Source organism: Phaenicophaeus curvirostris, chromosome 34 (genome assembly GCF_032191515.1).
Source record: "Phaenicophaeus curvirostris isolate KB17595 chromosome 34, BPBGC_Pcur_1.0, whole genome shotgun sequence".
Classification (NCBI taxonomy): Eukaryota; Metazoa; Chordata; class Aves; order Cuculiformes; family Cuculidae; genus Phaenicophaeus; species Phaenicophaeus curvirostris.
Window position 1 is genome coordinate 1,622,936 of NC_091425.1, and position 12,795 is coordinate 1,635,730.

The following is a 12,795-nucleotide window of genomic DNA, read 5'->3' on the forward strand; positions in this document are numbered from 1 at the left end:
CAATCAGTGTCCTCTCATGGAAGAACAAAGAAACTCTCCAAGCTGGGGTGAGAGGCCAGTGCTGGGAATGGTGGTTGGCAGGGGTTTCACCAGGATTATTGCCTCTGGGACAAATGCTTGAGTCAGTTCCTGAGAGAAAGTTTAGAAGAAGCCCCAAGCCTTGAGGCTCTGCCCTGAGGAGGTCCCCTTGCTCTATGGAAAGGCTGCTGTGGAGGCAGCTCTGTCCCACAAGCAGCATGGCTGTGACCAAGCTCAGAGCCCTCAGGCCTTACAGCAAGGCAAGGGGGGAGAAGGAGAGTGTGGAAATGGAGAGAGAACAGCTCTGGGGGATCAAGTGCTGGTGCCTGGCAGTGCTGCCATGCTGGGACTTTCTTCTTTTCCAGCCATGAGCAAAGGAATTGTTCCTGAAGCTCCAGAAAGCCTTGGAGGAAGGGTCAGAGGAAGAGACAAGGTGCTGCAGTGGCTTTATTTTGATTACAATAGTGTGGGTTGTCATTACCTAACCCACAACGAACTCAAAAAGAGTTGAAAACATGATCATAAGTTAAAAAAAAAAAAGTAGAAATATAAAAATATAGAAGGCAGTAACACCAGCCATGAGTAACACCAGAACTGCTATGCAGAAGGTCAGGAATTTATTGCATCAGAGCTCTGTCCAGTTATAAGTTCCCGCAGCGCATCCTTGAGGTCCTTGTTCCTCAAGCCGTAGATGAGGGGATTCAGTGCTGGAGTTACCACTGCATAGAGAAATGACACAACTAAATTCATGGATGGGGAGGAGAAGGAGGGAGGCTTAAGGTAGGTAAACGTGTCAGTGCTGAGAAACAGGGAGACCACAGCCAGGTGAGGGAGGCACGTGGAGAAGGCTTTGTGCCGTCCCTGCTCTGAGGGAATCCTCAGCACGGCCCTGAAGATCTGCACATAGGACACCACAATGAAAACAAAACAGCCAAAAGCTACTAAGAAACTAACCACAAGAAGCCCAACCTCCCTGAGGTTGGCATGTGAGCAGGAGAGCTTGAGGATCTGGGGGATTTCACAGAAGAACTGGTCCACAGCATTGCCCTGGCACAGGGGCAGGGAAAATGTACTGGCCGTGTGCAGCAGAGCAGAGAGAAACCCAGTGCCCCAGGCAGCTGCTGCCATGTGGACACAAGCTCTGGTGCCCAGGAGGGTCCCGTAGTGCAGGGGGTTGCAGATGGCAACGTAGCGGTCGTAGGACATGACTGTGAGAAGAAAATATTCTGTACCAAGGAAGAAAATAAATAGAAACATTTGGGCAACACATCCTGAGTAGGAGATGGTCTTGGTGTCCCAGAGGGAATTGGCCATGGATTTGGGGACAGTGGTGGAGATGGATCCCAGGTCGAGGAGGGCGAGGTTGAGGAGGAAGAAGTACATGGGGGTGTGGAGGTGGTGGTCGCAGGCGATGGTGATGATGATGAGGTCGTTTCCCAGGAGGGCAGCCAGGTAGATGCCCAGGAAGAGCCAGAAGTGCAAGAGCTGCAGCTCCCGTGAGTCTGCGAATGGCAGGAGGAGGAACTGGGTGATGGAGCTGCTGTTGGACATCTGCTGCCTCCAGACATGGGGCACTGTCATATGAGAGAAGGACAGTGACAAGTTAGGATAACCTCTGAGCCAAATCAAAGCCATTTCTCCTTCCCCTCCCTCCTGCTCACACCTTGTCACCTTTTTTCAGCCCTTCCTCCAGCTCTGAGCCTGGAGCCCTGCTCGGTGCCGGCTGAATGTGCCGGGAGGAGCAGAGCCTCTGCCCGCTGGCTGCGAGGAGTCAGCCCTGCTCTGCAGCAGGGGACATGGGGACGGTGGGGACAGGGGACACTGCTGGGGCTCAGCGTTGTCCAGGGGAACTGCTCCTGGTGCAGAAGGGCCTGTCAGCATCTGCGCTGCCGGGGATGAGGAGCTGAGAAGGTAGCAGGCTTAGAGGTTTCGAATGCCTAAAGGTGTGACGGGACAGGTTTGCATCTGTGAGGGCAGCATAGTGCTTGCGAGGAAAACTCAAGAAAAGCCAAATGTCCTAACGAGGATATCTTAGTGCAGACGAGATAATTAATTCCTCAGGAATGCACTGCCCAAAGCCGCACAGAAGATCAGTGCCTGACTCTGCAACTCCCATCCCCAGAGACACTGGCAGAGAGAACAAGAGAACAACAGCAACATCTCTGGTTTAAGTTTCCTCTCCATCTCTGATCCTATCCCTTCTCTCTGGAGGTTTTCCTCAATGGAGCTGATTCCCTGTCCCATGCCTTCTCCCTGTCAGCGCTCACAGATCCCATCTGACCCTCTCTGCATCCCCCTGGCCCTACACAAACATCTGCCCGGGTTAAGCTGGACGTAGGGTCTTGTTGATAAGCAGAAAAGGATGGAACAGACTGAGCCTGATGGGTCCAGCAGAGGTGATGCTGCTGCTGTCCATGGGCAGAGGACCAGCTGGAGACATATTTGGAGGCTCCTGTCGGACCTGCTGACCGCTCAAGGATACTGCTCAGGAGTCTCAGTGACTTGTTTAAGCATGAAAGGCTCTGGTTCCATTTCTCCCACCAAATTCCCCAGGTGCAGGGAACTGAAAACACAGAGTCTGGGAAGTTCCTTATCTTTAATGCAAGAGCCCTCCTGACAGATCCCACAGGCTGTGGCTGTGCCGGCTTTAGGAGATCCCTCCAGCAACCGCACCTGCATTGTCCTGCACTCAGAGACTCACCTGGAGAAGGGCTGTGAAGAGTTTTCTCCAAATGAAGCCTCCTCTCTCCTGCCACCCCACCTGCCTTTCCCCTCTCTCTGCTCCCTCCTGTCCCCTCGCTGCCTGCAGGCAGTGTCCTCAGCCCTGCTGGGCTTTGCAGAGGAGCTGCTCCTGGCCAGACCTGGCTCTTTTATGATCTCCTGTCTCATGATGAGCTCCCTGCCTGCCAGGAGCCCAGCCCAGCTCAGCAGCAGAGGAGCAGCCCAAGGCAGCGCTTTCTCTGCTCCCTCTGGGCTCCCTCGAGGTGTCCCTGGGGCTCCAGGGGAACATTCTGAGAAACAGGCTGAAGCCATCCCTGATGCTTCCTTCATCATCTGGGCAGGCACACTTCTGTCCTGCAGTGTCATTGCTCCTGTTAGAAAAATAACAGGGAATGAGAATCAATTTCTTGTCGCACCATTAGACAGGACCTCAGAAAGGTGACAGCGAACGAAATCATTTCTCCAAAGTAGGAGGATCTGTCCCACGGAGTGAATTCAGGCATTTCATCCGAGGTCTTTAGACTTGGGGCTGGGAAGACACTCAGCTCCCTTTCCCCCAGACACATCTTCTGCAAAGCTTATGCGCACACAGGGTCTTGAAACCCTTGGTCGTGGTTTCCTCATGGCAGGGATGAGTTTGCCTGGTGCCACAGCTTCAGGGCTTCAGCCCTAATGGGCAGCAATGGCCTCAGCCAGGGGCACAGGCAGGAGGAGCTGGAGCCATTCCCATGGGAGACAGAGCTGGGACATGGTCACAGAGCTCAGGAGAGATGGTAGTCAAGGACAGCATCTTCCAAGCACTGCAAGGCTCCAGATAAACTGAGTCTCAGCTTGTAAGTCCATTCAAGGACCCATGATGAGATTTTGCTGCTTCAGGAACAGTTAAAGAAGAAAAATACCCTGCGTAGGCACTGCTGGATTTAGAAGGGTCAGGTGTAGACAGATCTGAGGTTCACTGTGTCCTCTGTCCCTGCCTTCCCCATCAAGGTCTCACAGGGCTTTGTGACTCATGGTAGGACTCTGGAGGAGTTTGACCAGTAGTGGGTAGAGGTCAAGTCAGGGATCTCTTGGGCAAAAGGAATTCTTCACAGTCTATGAGACAGGAGGGGCAGCATCGCAGGGAGCTGAGGGAACAGGAAGATGTCACAGTGTCTCCATCATCTTCCAGAGGTCATGGAGAGTGTTGGAACTCCCTGACCGCTGGTACCACTGCCACATCAGAAATGGCCAGTGGATGAGTAGGGGAGCAAAAGGCTTTGCCCCAGAATTTGTCTAGTAGGATCCCATTTCTGGGTGTCTGAAAGAGAAGGGGATTTTATTTCCCTTGGTAAATTATGTCTCACCATCCTTCTATGACCCAACTCTTCCACGGTCTGATTCTCCCATGACCAGACACTTACATAAGCCACCTCTTCTAGGACGCAGGTTTTCTGTCACCTGAGCCCTCTTTGACTCTAGTGAATCTTCTATGACCCAAGACTTATATGACCCTTCTAAGACTTCTTTATGACCTGAATTTTTTTATGTCCAGACTGCTCTATGACCCTTAAATGACCCAAACTTTCTATGAAACTTTTATGACCAGACTCTTCTATAAACAGCACTTCTCTGTCCCTTTTATGACCTGATCTTTCTATAGCCCAAATCTTCTTTGATCCTTCTATGACCCAACACTTCTCTAAACCTTCTACAGTTGAATTCTTATATGACCCAACCCTCTATGACGCCAATCCTCTAAGATATGAGTCTTTTATGACCCAACACTTCTAAAAAAAGTCTTCTATGACCCAAGCCTTCTGTGACCCAAGCCTTCTGTGACCCAACTCTCCTCTGACTCTTCCGTAACTTTCTATGACCTGACTTCTCTGTAATTCTTCTATGACCTGACTCTTCTATAACCCGACTCCTCTATGACCCGACTAATCTATGACACGGCCCTTCTATGGCCTAAGCCTTTTGTGAACCGGCACTTCTATGACCCCTCTATGACCCGACTCAAGTTTCTATGAGTCGACTCTTCCATGACCCAAATATTCTATAACCCAAATCTTCTATGACTCAAATATTCTATGAGCTGACTCTTCTATGGACCATCTGTGACTGGGCTCTTCTATATCTCCTCTACGAGCCGACTTGTCTATGACTAAACTCTTCCACGACCATCTCTTACATGACCAGGTCCTTCTATGACTTAAGCCTTCTATGAACAAACCGTTCTATGACCCAGCTACTCTCTGACTCTTCAGTGCTGTGACTTTCTCCGATCCAGGTCTTCTGTGACTCTTCTATGACATGAATCATTTATGCTCCAACACTTCTATGACCAATATATGACCAGATGCTTCTGTGACCCGACTCTTCTAGGACCCAACCATTAACAAACCCTTCTATGACCTGACCCCTCTATGACACTCTATGACCTGACTCATATGAGACGCTTCCTTTATGAACTGACAATTCTATGACTCTTGGATAACTCTTCTATAATGCGATACTTCTGCAGTCTTTCTATATCCTGATGCTTCTACAACGCACACTTTCTGTGCCTCAATGTTTCCATGAAACTTCTATGAGCAAACTCTTCTATGACCTTTCCATGACTAAACACTGCCAATACCCAACTAAACTCTCACACTCGTATGACTTGACTCTTCCATGACCTGAGTATTCTATGATCCACAATGATTTGAACGTTCTATGAACCATCTGTCCTTCTGTATTGCACCTCAATGACTCGACTCCTCTCTGACATGATCTTTCTCACAAACGCATTTTCTGCCACTCTTCTACGATCCAGCACATTAATAACCCTACCCTTCTATCCCCCAACTCTTCTGGTGCACGTGGAGCTGTGTGAGAGCCTTGGCATCTCAAGGAACCCTACAGGCCTGTATTTGGAATCACATGGAATAACTGCTTCCACTTCAATTCAGCAATGTGAGAAGGCTCATGGCACCAACATCATTGCAGTCAAAGCCACATCTCCCTGCCCAGGGCCTGGGGGTCAGGGCTTGGACTTTCTGCTTCACCAAGTGAACCCAGGCTTTTCTCAGCATCACAGCTGCCTGCACGGCGCCTTTGTCCTCCTGCAATCATGGCCTCCAATTCTCGGCTCTAATGAGTCCCTGGGGAGCCTTTGTCACTAACGATGCTCACTGAGAGCAACTAAGACTTCAAGAAACTTTGAGCTTTGCTTTTGACTTCTTGAGAGCTTTGTTCCATCTCCTCTCAGCAGCTGAGGTTCAAGGACTCATCAGCAATTCCTTCCTGGATCTCATTAACCTACAGAAAGCCTTAATGAGCTCTTTCTCTTCCTGTTGTTTTCTTCAAGTCTTCAAGCCTCGCATGGCTCCTTGTAGTCATTTCCCAGTGTGGTTACAGAGGAAGATTTCAAAGTGCACCTAAGAAAAACGTTTTATCTGAAACTTTCTAGAAGTTTCAAAATCATACAATGGTTTGGGTTGGTAAGGACCTTAAAGCCCATCCAGTTTCAACCCCCCTTCCCTGGGCAGGGACACCACCCACTGGACCAGGCTGCTCCAAGCCCCATCCAGCCCGACCTTGAACCCCTCCAGGCAGGGGGCACACACAGCTTCCCTGGGATACCTGAGCCATGTCCTCACCACCTTCTTTGTGAACAATTCCTCCCTAATGTCTAATCTAAATCTTCCCTAGGCCATAAAGCCACATCCTGTCATCCTATCATTCCATGCCCTTGGAAAAAGTCCCTTGCCAGCTTTCTTGGTGACCCCTTCAGGTACGGGAAGGCCTCTATAACGTCCCCCCGATGCCTTCTCTTCTGCAGGCTGAGGAAGTTCCAGGAGAAGATCAATATTTCTTTGTGAAATCCCTTTTGAAAGGGCATGGGATTGGTGGAGGTCTCTTGTTAGTGAGGAAGAGCAAGTGTTCTGGTGCCCACGTCCACCTCCTCAGGGCAAACTTCAGCTGGCCAGCTCTCTGTCCGTGCTTCTCCATGGAGATGTTTCTTTCATTTGAGGGCCAAGGTAAAAATAGATTAATAGACGAAAGAAAAAAAGATAAAAGGAATATAAAGAGAGACCAAACCCAATGCAATTTACATCACTTCCCACCTCCTGCTTGGGGCAGCCTGCTAAGTGGGTCTCTATTTTATGCTCATAGAAAAACCTAGGGAACAAGAGAGCTCAGTTTAGACGTCAACAGGGCACCGAGGCCACGATTGAAAGAAAGGACTTTGGCACTTGACGGCTCCATGAACGCAGCTATCACCTGGCCAAAGCTCCTGTGACACCTGGGAACATCCAGCTTCTCGTCCAGAGGAGCAGGATCCTTCTGGGATGGACAGGAGGGGAAAAGCCTTGGCCGAGACTCCAGGGCAGCGGGGGATTCTGCACCCCTGGGGGTTCAAACTCAGCAGATTTGATGCCTCGGGAAAGCTCTTCAGCACTATTCAGCACAATTTTTAAGGCACAAAGTCTGGTTTTCTATGTCCACAGCTTCCATGTTGGAGACAAAAGCCTCTAACAGGGTTCAAAAGCTCAGTTTTAGCTCCCAAATCCTCCTTTTCAGGCAACAAAGCCTCACTGTGAGGGCTCAAATCCTCTTTTTGAGCCTCTCAAGTCCCATTTTTAGGCTGAAAGCCATCCTGTTCACTACCATGGCATCTTTTTAGGGCAAAGAACCTGATGTCGGGGCTCAAAGATGCAATTTCAGTTTCAAAGCAACATTTGTAGGGCCCAAAGGCTCTTTTTGAAGCTCCAAACTCTCACATAAAGGATCCAACCTCCCCCTTTACAGCCTCAAGCCTCCATTGGAGCACCCAAAGTCCTGCAGTTTTGACCAGAGCTTCATTTCTTGAGGCAACAGAGGAACCAAGAGGTTTGTCTCCTTCGCAGGGACAAAAGACTTAACTTGTAGCACTGCACCCATCTCTTTAGTGCCCCAAGTCTCATATTTAGGGTGGAAATCCTTGATTTTAGGGTTCCAACTTGTCTTTTAACACTTATAGCTTTTCTTAGGAGGCCCATAGTTACATTTTGAGTCTCAACCCTCGTTTTTTAAGTCTACAGACACATTTCATTGTCCCAGAGCATAATTTTTAAGGACCAAAGTTGATTCTGGATGTCCGAAACCTCAGTGTTATGGGCCAAAGCCTTATTTTTAGCTCCTTTCTAGCTTCCAAAGCTTCCTTTTCCGGGAACAAAGCTTCATTTTTGGAGTTGTTTGCAGTTGTAAAGGCCCAGATCCTCATTTTTAGCCTCTCAGGTATATTTCAAGCTGCAAAGCTGTTGTCTTTGGTACCACAGCATCATTTCAGGGCATGAAACCCGAGGTCCTGGCTCAAAGCCTCAGTTTCACTTTCAAAGCACCACTGGTAGGACCCAAACCCTCCTTTTGAAGCTCCAGACTGTCATGGAAAGTATCCAACCCCCTCCTTGATGGCTCGAAGCCTCTACTGGAGTGCCTAAAGCCCTGCATTCAGGACCAGAGCTTCATTTCTTGGAAGCAAGAGATTCTCCTCCCTTGAGGGATCAAAAGACAAGTTTGTAGCACCACGCCCATCCTTTTAGTGCAGAAGTCTCATGTTTTGGGCTGAAATCTTCAATTCCAGGGTTCTAACCTGTTTTCTAGGACCCATAGACATTTTGGGACCCACAGTTACATTTTGAAGGTCTAAACTCTCGTTTTCTGTGTCTAAAACCCAAGGTTAGGAGCCTCTATTTTAAAGCCCAAAGGTTAATATTGGAGTTCCAACACCTTAGTTTTAGAGGCCAAGCCCTTATTTATAGGTTCTAAAACTCATTTCTATCTTTTAAAGCCTCTTTCAGGGATGTCATCCTCTGTGATGCTGCCCGGTGTCCTAGGAGACCTCTCTGCTGTCCAGGACAAGCACCCTCTGGACTCACTCTCCAGCAGGATCTGGAGGAGGCAGGTGGTCTCTCCATCGGGAGATGCCTGCTCCTTGCTCTGTGTGTGAGATTGGGAGATCTTACGCATCCTAGGATTGGGAGATCCCAGGATTCCTGCTTATTTTCCACGTGGGAGATGTTCCCAGCCCAGGTGGTCCCGTTTTTGTTTAACTGTGCCAGCCTTGCCCCCTTCTCCTTCGCTCAGATCGGATTTGTTTCCCGAGTGCTTTGTCACTCACTCCAGGCTGTGTACGGAGCCATCCTGGCCTGGATGCTGAAGTTCTGTTCCAATTTAGCTGCCTGCTTGTTTGTCCCCTCCACCCATGACCACAGGACCTGTTCCTGCAGCTCCAGAGAGGCCTTGGGGGAAAGAACTCAGGAAAACAGAAGCCAATGAAGGGTCCTTTATTTTGCTTAAATACACAGGATCTCAGCTCCTTATTCAAACAAACACCCAGTCAGTAAAAAAAGCAGAAAGTGAATAAGAAAGGGGGTAAAGATTTTAGAATTAAGAAACAAACAACAATTAAATAAAGACTGTCTTTGCCTGGGAGGAGTTACATGAGAACTGCTAGGCAGAAGCTGAGGAGCACTTTATTGCTTCTTAGGAACATTGAGTCATGAATTTCCAGACTACATCACTGATCTCCTTGTTCCTCAAGCTGTAGATGAGGGGGTTCACTGCTGGAGGCACCACTGTGTATGGAACTGCCACCACCAGATCCAGCGATGGGGAGGAGATGGAGCGAGGTTTCACGTGGGCAAACCTTGCAGTGCTGACAAACAGGGAGACGACAGCCAGGTGAGGGAGGCTCTTCTCCCAAGGGACGGGGGACAGGACAAGAGGGAATGGCCTCAAGCTCCGCCAGCGGAGATTTAGGCTGGACATTAGGAAAACATTTTTCCCAGAAAGGGTCATTGGGCACTGGCAGAGGCTGCCCAGGGAGGGGGTTGAGTCCCCTTCCCTGGAGGGGTTTAAGGGACGGGTGGACGAGGTGCTGAGGGACACGGTTTAGTGTTTAATAGGAATGGTTGGACTCAATGATCCGGTGGGTCTCTTCCAACCTGGTTATTCTATGATTTTATGAGCCAGCAGTGGCCCAGGTGGCCCAGAAGGCCAATGGCATCTTGGCTTGGATCAGACATGGCGTGACCAGCAGGTCCAGGGAGGTTCTTCTCCTTCTGGACTCAGCACTGGTGAGACCGCTCCTCGAATCCTGGGGTCAGTTCTGGGCCCCTCACCACAAGAAGGATGTTGAGGCTCTGGAGCGAGTCCAGAGAAGAGCAACAAAGCTGATGAGGGGGCTGGAGAACAGGCCTGATGAGGAACGGCTGAGAGAGCTGGGGGTGTTTAGCCTGGAGAAGAGGAGGCTGAGGGGAGACCTCATTGCTCTCTATAACTCCCTGAAAGGAGGTTGTAGAGAGGAGGGAGCTGGGCTCTTCTCCCAAGTGACAGGGGACAGGACAAGAGGGAATGGCCTCGGGCTCCTCCAGGGGAGGTTCAGGATGGACATCAGGCAAAAATGTTTCCCAGAAAGGGTCATTGGGCAGTGGCAGAGGCTGCCCAGGGAGGGGGTTGAGTCACATTTCCTGGAGGAGTTTAAGGGACGGGTGGACGAGATGCTGAGGGGTCTGATTTAGTGACTGATGGGAATGGTTGGACTTGATGATGCAGTGGGTCCTTTCCAACCTGGTGATTCTATGATTCTATGAAATACAGAGAGCATGGGTTGCTGTTTACTCAGTTACTTGGTTACAAATGGAAAGAAGAGAGTGAATTAAAAAGGTGATGAGAATGTAAACTTAAAAAAACCCAACACCACCATCAATAAAATAAGGCAGTGTGCACCTTTAGTGAGTCACATGATAACTGCAGTGAAGCAGAAGTTCAGGAGTTCATTGCTTCAGTGTAAAATCCAGTTATCAGCTTCCACGTTGCATCCTTGAGCTGCTGGTTCCTCCAGCTGTAGATGAGGGGGTTCACTGCTGGAGGAACCACGGAGTAGACAAATGACACCACCAGGTCGAAGGATGGGGAGATCGAAGAGGGCTTCAGGTCAGTGAAAGTGCCCGTGCTGATAAACAGGGAGACCACAGCCAGGTGAGGGAGGCACGTGGAGAAGGTTTTGTGCCGTCCCTGCTCTGAGGGCATCCTCAGCACAGCCCTGAAGATCTGCACATAGGACACCACAATGAAAACAAAACAGCCAAAGACTATTAAGATACTGACCACAAGAAGCCAAGCTTCCCTGAGGTAGGAGTGTGAGCAGGAGAGCTTGAGGATCTGCGGGATTTCACAGAAGAACTGGTCCACAGCATTGCCCTGGCACAGGGGCAGGGAAAATGTACTGGCCGTGTGCAGCAGAGAAGAGAGAAACCCAGCACCCCAGGCAGCTGCTGCCATGTGGACACAAGCTCTGCTGCCCAGGAGGGTCCCGTAGTGCAGGGGTTTGCAGATGGCAACGTAGCGGTCATAGGACATGACTGTGAGAAGAGAAACCTCTGCTGAAATGAAGAAGTCAAACAGAAAGAATTGGGCAACACATCCTTCATATGAGATTTCTCTGGTATCCCAGAGGGAATTGGCCATGGATTTGGGGACAGTGGTGGAGATGGAGCCCATGTCGAGGAGGGCGAGGTTGAGGAGGAAGAAGTACCTGGGGGTGTGGAGGTGGTGGTCCCAGGCGATGGTGATGATGATGAGGCCGTTTCCCAGGAGGGCAGCCAGGTAGATGCCCAGGAAGAGCCAGAAGTGCAAGAGCTGCAGCTCCCGTGAGTCTGCGAATGGCAGGAGGAGGAACTGGGTGATGGAGCTGCTGTTGGACATCTGCTGCATCTAGGCATTGGGCACTGTTGAGGGAGGAAAGGACAGTGACAAGTTAAGGGAGCCTTCTCTAAGCCAAATGAAAGTAATTTCTCATTACCCCCTTCCCCCTACCCCCGCCTCCATCAGCGCCTCTGCTGCACTCAGAGAGATAAGAGGGAGTCCTGCGAGGTGAGAGCATTGTCTGGCTCAGTGCAGAGGGAGGGGAACTGCTCTGTCCTTGCTCTTGTTCCCAGCTGCCCTGGGCTTGCACGTTTCTGAGATCGAGGGGAATCACACTCCCGTGTTACCCTCAAACCACTCAATGTCCACCTCACACCACTCAATGTCTCACCCTTTCCTAAGGTCTCAGCACCCACTTTCATCCTAGGACACACACAGCTCATTCACACGCCCAACAGCATTTTGTGTCTCATACCATCTCTGTGCTTCTCTGAAGGGCATCTCTGTAACACAGGATGTAAACTCTCCCTCCCAGAACCTTTCTGGCTTTAGTTTCTCCTCATTCCCTGATCCTATCCCTGCTGCCTGGAGGTTTTCCTCCAGTGATGTGTTTCCCTGTCGCACGTTTTTTCCCTGCTCACAAACCCCATCCCAGCCCCTTGGCACTCCCCTACACAAACCTGCCTGTTTGCAGGGCACTGCCTGGGCACGTGGTCCTGTTTGGAGGCTCCAGAGGGAAGAACAACTTGGTGGGGCCAGCAGAGGTGATGCTGGTCCATAGGCAGAGGAGGGGCTCAAGGTGGTTTGGGAGACTCCTATCCCAAATCCCTTCCTTGTCCTTTCCACTGAACAGTCCATTCAGTTTTTCTAAGGTGATTTGGAATGGTCCTGATCGACGCAGCAACCTCTGGACAGCAAAATACGCTCTCCTGCAGGAGGTGCCTCTTGCACCCACAGCTTCTCCCTGCAGCAAAATTGTCCTGCACCCAGACTTACCATGTCAAGGACTGTGAAGATTTCTCCTCCAGTCAGCCCTCAGTCATCCTCCTGACCACCTTTAAGCTCCCTCCGCCTTGCTGGTCTCTCCATGAGAAACCCTGGGAGTTCCCTTCTCCCTGCTGTCTTTGCAGAGGAGCTGCTCCTCGCCAGAGCTCGCTCTTTGTAGCTCTGTCCACTTGCCCTGAGCTCCCTCAGTCCCAGGAGCCCAGCCCAGCTCAGCAGCAGAGGAGCAGCCCAGGGCATTTTAATGACCCCTCTGGTGGGTTGGATGCTGAGTCCATGAATCTCACACCCTGAGAGGAAGTAGAACAAACCTTTCAAGAAGTAAAACTCACATTCAAGCTCCAAGGTTTCTTGTAGTGTTAATGGGTCCCACTGAGGGCACTGCTGAGAAAGCATCTC

The 12,795-nt window shown here is 50.4% G+C and overlaps 2 protein-coding genes across 2 annotated transcripts; both read right to left on the reverse strand.

The window, feature by feature from the left end:
* Positions 1-627: 627 nt before the first annotated feature.
* On the reverse strand, positions 628-1,569 carry LOC138732637 (olfactory receptor 14A16-like). Its single transcript, XM_069879278.1, has one exon. The coding sequence runs from the start codon at positions 1,567-1,569 to the stop codon at positions 628-630; it is 942 nt and encodes a 313-aa protein (XP_069735379.1).
* An 8,946-nt stretch (positions 1,570-10,515) lies between these two features.
* Positions 10,516-11,529, reverse strand: LOC138732638 (olfactory receptor 14A16-like). Its single transcript, XM_069879279.1, has one exon. It carries the CDS (start codon positions 11,461-11,463, stop codon positions 10,516-10,518), a length of 948 nt encoding a protein of 315 aa, XP_069735380.1. The 5' UTR covers positions 11,464-11,529.
* Positions 11,530-12,795: the final 1,266 nt, after the last annotated feature.

Excerpts from the sequence above, each read along its gene's own strand:
- LOC138732638 (XM_069879279.1), bottom strand. The coding sequence starts at position 11,463 with ATGCAGCAGATGTCCAACAGCAGCTCCATCACCCAGTTCCTCCTCCTG.
- LOC138732637 (XM_069879278.1), bottom strand. The coding sequence starts at position 1,569 with ATGTCCAACAGCAGCTCCATCACCCAGTTCCTCCTCCTGCCATTCGCA.